This window comes from Tupaia chinensis, unplaced genomic scaffold (genome assembly GCF_000334495.1).
Source record: "Tupaia chinensis unplaced genomic scaffold, TupChi_1.0 Scaffold138665_1, whole genome shotgun sequence".
Classification (NCBI taxonomy): domain Eukaryota; kingdom Metazoa; phylum Chordata; class Mammalia; order Scandentia; family Tupaiidae; genus Tupaia; species Tupaia belangeri.
In genome coordinates, this window is record NW_006198557.1 from 1,422,767 (window position 1) to 1,430,176 (window position 7,410).

General features: G+C 57.3%; 1 protein-coding gene across 1 annotated transcript in view; it reads left to right on the forward strand.

Annotated features, from left to right (window-relative positions):
• Window positions 1-2,797: 2,797 nt before the first annotated feature.
• Window positions 2,798-7,410, forward strand: part of COL5A3 (collagen type V alpha 3 chain) — a 47,033-nt gene continuing 42,420 nt past the window's right edge. Inside the window, exons 1-5 of the mRNA XM_027765560.1 lie at window positions 2,798-2,969; window positions 3,051-3,240; window positions 3,319-3,475; window positions 4,934-5,038; window positions 5,947-6,099. Of these exons, the coding sequence (XP_027621361.1) occupies window positions 3,083-3,240; window positions 3,319-3,475; window positions 4,934-5,038; window positions 5,947-6,099 (573 nt within the window). The 5' untranslated portion in view covers window positions 2,798-2,969; window positions 3,051-3,082. The remainder of the gene's footprint in view (window positions 2,970-3,050; window positions 3,241-3,318; window positions 3,476-4,933; window positions 5,039-5,946; window positions 6,100-7,410) is intronic.

The window sequence follows — 7,410 nt, forward strand, 5'->3', positions numbered from 1 at the left end:
AGGGCCCCCCCAGGGGTCCCGGGGGCCGCAGGACGGGTGAGTCAGCGCTGACGCACGCCCAGCTGTGTGCATCTGGCGCGAAGCCGCGCCCCGCCCCGCAGGATTCAGGGCAAGGGGTGTCCGGAGGAGTAGGGGGACGTCGTGGTTCGTCGAGTGATGGATTAGAGGCTTACCTGATCTGCGAGACCCTAGGCTAGTCCCTCCTGGGAATCCTTCCGTAAGTCGAGCTCAGCCCCCCAACACACTCACATACACACACCCCGAGTTCCGCTTTCCATGAATACAGGGAGGTCCGTGCCCATGTGGGTAATCCCAGCCTGGCCTCTGCCCCGTTCCCACGCTCACACATCCACACGGCCGTGTGATCTCAGGCATCCATTCATATATAAGGCCCCTGGGACACCCGGCAGACATGGTGCCCACGCCCAGACAACCCCATCGGCCACGGCCCCACGGTCTCTGCCTTTGTCACCCTCCCACGCTTTCAAACTCACACACGCGTCCCGTGGCATGCACACGAGCTGTCACCCACCTGCGGATTGGTCCACACGTCACCCCTCCCACCCATGAATCCCCTGTCCCGATCACAGACTCACCTGCACAGCTCTGCTCCTCCGTCCCTGCTCACACGGACACAGCTGCAAGCCCAGTGACAGGTCGGCACCCCGGCGAGTCACACGCCCCACGCCCCGATCCTTGCTTAATTGCAATGCATGTGCATGACTTTACATGCACACTTACACCTATGCTCTCCTACACGCTTGGGGGACCCAGCTGTGGGGTCCCAGCCCCGTCCCTGCCTGCACCCCTCCATCTCCCAGGCCCCTCCCACAGCTCCTTGGGGAGCCCTGACAGACCCCCCCTCACCTCCTGGCCTTGTAGGCAGGACTCAATGCCTCTTGTGTGTGTCCTTGTCATGAAGCCAGCCATAAAAAGAAAGGCCAGTCAGTTTCCAAAAGGTCAGAGCTAAGGGACTCGAGCTTGGAGCAGGAGACCTATGATTAGATGCTGGGAAGGACTTTTAAATGCAATTAGCAAAGTTGAGGGGAGACCCTTTCCCACTGCACAGGGGCTGGAGGCTGGGTCCAGGGAGAGCCCCGTGCTCGGTGAGGTCCTTAGGTCCAGCCTGGACAAGGGCTGGCTGGGGTGGTTGTTCCATGGGGGAGTGACCTTTGCGGTCAGCAGAGCCTGGGAGCCCAGATCTGAGCCCCAGGGGGCTGGAACCCCGATGCCGCTTACTGGTAGCCCAACCAAAGAGCAGGCTGTTACAGCTGGGGGTGGGTGGTGGTGGCAGGGTTGGGGTGTGGATGGAGAGAGAGAGAGAGGAGAATGAGAAAGAGGCAGAAAGGGAGGGAAGGGGAGAGAAAGAATAGAGAAATCTCCACAGAGAGAGAGAGACATCCAGAGAAAGGGTTTGGAGAACCCTCAAAATACCCACAGACAGATCCAGAGAGAGACAGGGAGTGAGAGGGAGCCAGAGAAAGAGAGACGGAGTGAGAGAAAGAGAGACGGATGAACTGAGCTGGACGCGGAGTCCTGGAAAGACCTGGAAAGATCTATGTGGGGCAGAGAGAGGAGAGAGGAAAAACAGAAGCAGACTGGGGGCGAGGGGGGCCAAGGCTGGATCGGGGCTCTGTGGAGTCTGGAAAAGGAGGGTTCTGACCCAGGACGAGCTGGGCTTGGGGGGAGGGTTCCTCATCCAGATCCCTCCCTCCCCCAATTCTGGCCCTCACCCCGGCTCCCAATGGTGAGGTCAGCAGAGCCGCCCCCAGGGGTGAGGTCATGGCAGATTCGGTGGAACCCAGCTCCTGCCAAGGGGCTGGGGCAGGCGGTCAGTGGGCCAGTCTGCCGGGGGCGGGGGCAGGGGAAAGCAGGCAGGGGCCTCGGGCCCAGGGGAAGCCCCCGCCCGTTTCTGCCCAAGCCATGTGGTTCCACTTAGCGCTGGCCAGGCCGCCTGGGTGGGGCCGGTAGGATGGCCTGGTTTAGGGTCTGGCTGGGCCGGATCGGTCTCTTCCGCTGCTGCAGAGAGGGAGAGGGTCAGAGGGAAGCAGTCAGGCGGTTATCGAAAGGTGCTTCGAATTAGGTCAGGGACCAGGGTGATTTCTCGCTGTTTGTCTCTCTGTCTCTCTCTGTGTCTCTGGCGAGCACACGCACCCTATAGCAATAAACCTCTAACAACAAAAACGAATGGGGAGGTCAGAGGTCGTGATGGCCTTGGGAGGTCACAGGTCAGAGACTGGGATCAGCGACTGGAGGTCAGAAGGTCAAGTCAGAAGGGGAGTGCAGGCACAGGAGTTAGTGGGGCTGGCTGGAGAAAGGGGTCTGACGGAGGAGACCCATCCGCAGTCCGGGGAGGGGGTTCTGGTGGTGGCGGTTACGGGAGGGGGGTCAGACAGGAGGTGGGAGGACCCACAGGAGGAGCCCCTCCTTTCCACGCGGGTTTCCGCTGGCGAGAGGGCTCCAGACTCGGGAAAGGGCCTCAGGGAGCTGGTGCGGAGGAGTGAGGAGAGGGGGACCGTCGGGTTCTGGGGCTCAGGCCAGGAAGCTTTGATTCATCCTAAAACTAGGTCAGCTTTTATTCTCACCAAAAAACCAAAGGGAAAAACACACAGGAGTCAACAGGGCTCATGAGGCCGGAACATCTGTGGGGTGCAGGAGGGGGGTAATGCTGGTCCCAGGCCTGTGCCTTCTTCCAGACACACAAGCACCGTGTGGGAGGGGGCTGGGCCCCCCAAAACCTGAGCCACACACGTGGCGTCCCAAGCTTGTTCTAGCTGCTCCCCAATGACCCTGACCTCTCTCTGCCACAGACCCCGTGGATGTGCTGAAGGCTCTGGGCGTGCGGGGGGGCCACGCTGGGCTCCCCGAGGGGCCTGGCTTCTGCCCGCAGAGGGCTCCAGAGGGTGACCGGGCCTTCCGGGTAGGCGAGGCCAGCACGCTCAGCATCCCCACCTGGGAGCTCTTTCCAGGTGAGTCGGGGCGGGAAAGTCTGGGGGCCTGCCTGGGTCGCGGTCGGGCCCTCTGAGCAACCCCACACCCTCTGCCCACAGATGGGCACTTTCCCGAGAACTTCTCTGTGCTGATGAGTCTTCGAGCCCAGCCCGCCAAGCATGCAGTTCTTCTCTCAGTTTACGACGAGAAGGGTGCCCGGCAGCTGGGCCTGGCACTGGGGCCCGCTCTGGGCCTCCTGGGCGGCCCCTTCCGTCCTCTCCCCCAACAGGTCAACCTCACAGATGGCAGGTGAGTAGGGAGCGGGTGGAGGGCGGGTCCTGGAAGGCTGGGACAAGAAACACCCATGCTGAGGCTCTCCCCCTGCAGATGGCACCGGGTGGCGGTCAGCATCGAAGGAGAGAAGGCGACCCTGGTGGCTGACTGCGAGCCTCAGCCCCCCGTGGCAGGCCAGGGGCCCCGGATCCTCAGTACAACGGGGCTCACTGTGCTGGGGACCCAGGACCTCGGCGAGGAGACTTTCAAGGTAGGGGAAACTGAGGCAGGGGTCGAGAACTTTAGCCAGAGCCCAAATCTGGAGAAGGAGTTGGAGAAGGAAGACACAAATCCCACCCTGGCCCCGGGAGTGCCATGTTTGCATGCTCTGTTGCCGTGAGCAAGCGCGGGACCATACGGCCATGAGGTCATTGGTTGTGACAATGGATGCTTGGCCTGGTGACAGGTGACCAAAGCTCTGACCTGAGACGGGGCCGTTGCCATGATGTGAGGCTGTGTGCAGGGCTGTTGTGACGTTGAGCACCAGCCGGGCACAGGGTGTGTGACCGTGTGACTAACGTGTTTTGGTGCGGTGAGCGCAGATGGTGGCTGGGCAGGGAGGATGGTGCGGAGGAAGCCTGGACCCTCTTATCTGTGCCCAGTACCTCCAGGGCCACCGGGCACATCTTGGCATTCCCCACAAACCTGAGAACGAAGGAACCAATCTTCGATGGCATGCCTTTTTTTCTCATTTTTCCTCTCTCTCTCTCTGTGTCTCTCCCTGGTCAAAGGAGAATAAATGAAGGAACAAATAAAACATTAAATAAATCATTCTTTTTTAAAAAGACGCTGTGTTTAATTTTATTCATTCCTTCACTTATCTTAATTGGACCAGAGAGAGATACAGAGAGAGAGAGAAGGAAAGTGAGAAAGCGAGCCACCAGGTCCGGGACTTGAACCGTGCTTGGCCATGTGGGAGTGTCCAGTGCTTCAACCACATGCCACCTGCTGGTCCCTAATAAATAATTATTTTAAAAATTTATTTATTGTACTTTATTTGCAATTATTCTTATTTTTGAATTTGACCGGAGGGAGACAGGAGAGAGAAAGAGAGAGTGAGAAAGTAAGCAGCCAGGTCTGAGACTTGAACTGCAGTCAGCCATGTGGGAGTCCAACACTTAACCATCACATCACGTGCTGACCCTGGGACACACCTACTTTTATTTATTTATTTATTTTTGAGAGGTTTCTGCTATAGGGCGCATGTGCTCACTAGAAAGACAGAGAGAGACAGAGAGACAGAAAGCGAGAAATCACCCCCTAGGGGGCATGGCCATGCCGCAATCCCTTCTCCTCCATTCTCTTCTTGGGATCTTGGGCACGCACGCACACGCGCCCGGCGTGAGTTTAAGCCACCAGGTCTGGGACTCAAACTGCAGTCGACTACATGGGAGTCCAGCGACATAGCCATTACGCCAACTGCTGGTCCCACGGACACATCTTTTTGTGGGGAGTGGTTTGTGGTCATGGTTTTCTGTGACCCTGAAAGAATCTCCCCTTCTCTTGGTTACAGGGGGTGGAGGGACAGCTGAGGGTGACGTGGGCACGCCCTTCTTAAGTTAGGTGCTCTGGGTACAGACACAGCTGGCTTTGGTGCCGGGAGGTGGGCGGGGCTGTGTGGGGATTAGGGGTCCGAGTCAGCCCGTGGGGTCTCCCCTTCCTCTGCCAGGGAGACATCCAGGAACTGCTGATAAGCTCGGACCCTCAGGCTGCCTTCCAAGCCTGTGAGCGGTACCTCCCCGGCTGTGACGACCCAGACCCTGCCACCACGGGGGTGAGTGAAGGGCTGGGGTGTCCTGCCCTGTGATCCCAGCCTGATCCTAACCCCTAAACCTAACCCTCTCCCTAACCCTAACCTGGTTTGATGCCCTGGACCCCACACCATGGAGGTGAGTGAATGGCTGGGGGTGTCCTGCCCCGCCATCCCAACCTGACCCTAACCCTAACCCTAACCCCTAAATCTAACCCTAACCCCTAAATCTAACCCTAACCCCTGACCCTAACCCTAACCCCTAATCCCTAACCCTAACGCCTAATCCCTAATCATGACCCCTAACCCGGACCCTAACTCTGACCCTGACCCTACCCTAACCCTAACCCTAACCCCTAAATCTAACCCTACCCTAACTCTGACCCTCCCTAACCCTGACCCATAACCCCTAACCCTGACCCCTAACCCAGACCCTAACTCTGACCCTGACCCTACCTTAACCCTAGCCCTAACCCCTAATCCCTAGCCCTAACCCCTAATCCCTAACCCTAACCCCTAACCCTGACCCCTAACCCAGACCCTAACTCTGACCCTGACCCTACCTTAACCCTAGCCCTAACCCCTAATCCCTAGCCCTAACCCCTAATCCCTAACCCTAACCCCTAACCCTGACCCCTAACCCAGACCCTAACTCTGACCCTGACCCTACCCTAACCCTAACCAAGTCATTTCCAGCTCCAGGCCTTAAGAAGGAACGTCTCACACCCCAAACATGTGGCTGAGTGACCTCTGACCCAAAACAGGGTGGAGAGACCTCTGACCTCAAACTTTAACCTCTCAGGTCATTTAACTGAGTGACCAACCCAGGTCACAGGATAGACCTTGACCCCAGGTCGCAGGGCTGAGTGAGGGCCAATGGACCATGGCCCCCAGGCTGCCTGAGTAATGGGGCCTCACTCCCCTTTTCCCAGGTCCCCCAGGGCGAGCCAGAAACCTCCCCTCCTCGACGCAAGGGGAAAGGGAAAGGGAGGAAAAAAGGGAAAGGTCGCAAGGGGAAGGGCAGGAAGAACAAGAATAAGGAAGCCCCGGCGTCAAGCCCTCCTCCTGGCTCCCCCGACAACCAGGTAAGACCCCTGCGACCTCTCTTCGTTGGGCTTCGCTGTCCGACATCTGGCCTCTGATCCCTACTGACGTCGGGCCTCCATCCCTGGTGGTTGCCCATAGTCTCGTGTCCCTGAGCTCCGACTCTTAGTTGACATGACCGTTCCGGATGGGGGCCAGTCCTGGTTTCTAATCTCTCCCATCTCTGCTCCCCCACCTCCCATCCTGGGGGCCTGGAGGGTGGAGACACACCTGGATGACCCTAATTATCAAGGGGTCACGGTGAGGGCTCCTGTTTATGGGGACTCATTAGCTGGGGGGTGAATGATGAGTTCATTCATGTGTCATGGTTTGGGGTTGAGGAAGGGGTGAGGACTACACATGGTGGAGGCCACTAACTGGAGGCTCTCTTTGGCCGCTCTGGTAGAAATGCTGGATGGAAATATTCCGTCTCTGAGGGAGATATTGATGGTCAATGTTTGGGGTGTTCCTACTTGGGGTCACTGTTGAAGGTCATGGACAGAGATCATTGTTGGTGTTACTGATGGCCCTAGTTTAGGGCGAATGTTGGGGGCTATTAGTTGGGGGGTTCTTCTTGGAGGATCACTGACTGGAAGGCACCAGCTGGGGTCACTAGTTGGAGGGGAGATTTGCAGGGGTTCACTGATGGGGTCATTAGTCTGGGAGTCCCTGAAGGGTTATCCATTAGGAAGTCATTGATTAGTCATTGGTTAGTAGTTATTGCTTGGGGATCATTAGTTGGGAAGCCTTGGTTGGACTCACTTCTGGGTATTCTTTGTTAAACAGATCACTGGCTGGGAAAATAATTGATTGGGGGGGTCAGTAGTGGGGCTTATTTTGGGGGGTCATTAATTAGTGCTTAGTGTTGGGGGGCTGTCTCTGGTTGGGACCATTGATGGAAGTCATTAATTGGGGGTTGCCAGTGGGTCGCTGGTTGCAGGGAACAACTGAGCTCTATTGATGTGGGTCTCTACTTGGTAGGTCATTGGGTGGGGATTCTTGGTGTGGGTCCTCGGTTGGGATTATTGGTTGGGGAGAGGTGGGGTCACTGATGGTACAAAGTCTTAGTTCCAGATCTTTCTCTTTTAGAGAGATTTTGCTATAGGGTTCATGAGCTCACTGGAGAGACAGAGAGAGGGAAAGTGAGAAATCACCCTGGGGGGATGGCCATGCCACAATCCCTTCCCCTCCATTCTACTCTTGGGATTTTGGGCACACATGCACACATGCCCAGCATGAGTTTTAGGTCACTGGACCCAGGACTCGAACCACGGTCGACTAGGTGGGAGTCCAGTGATGTAACCATTGTACCA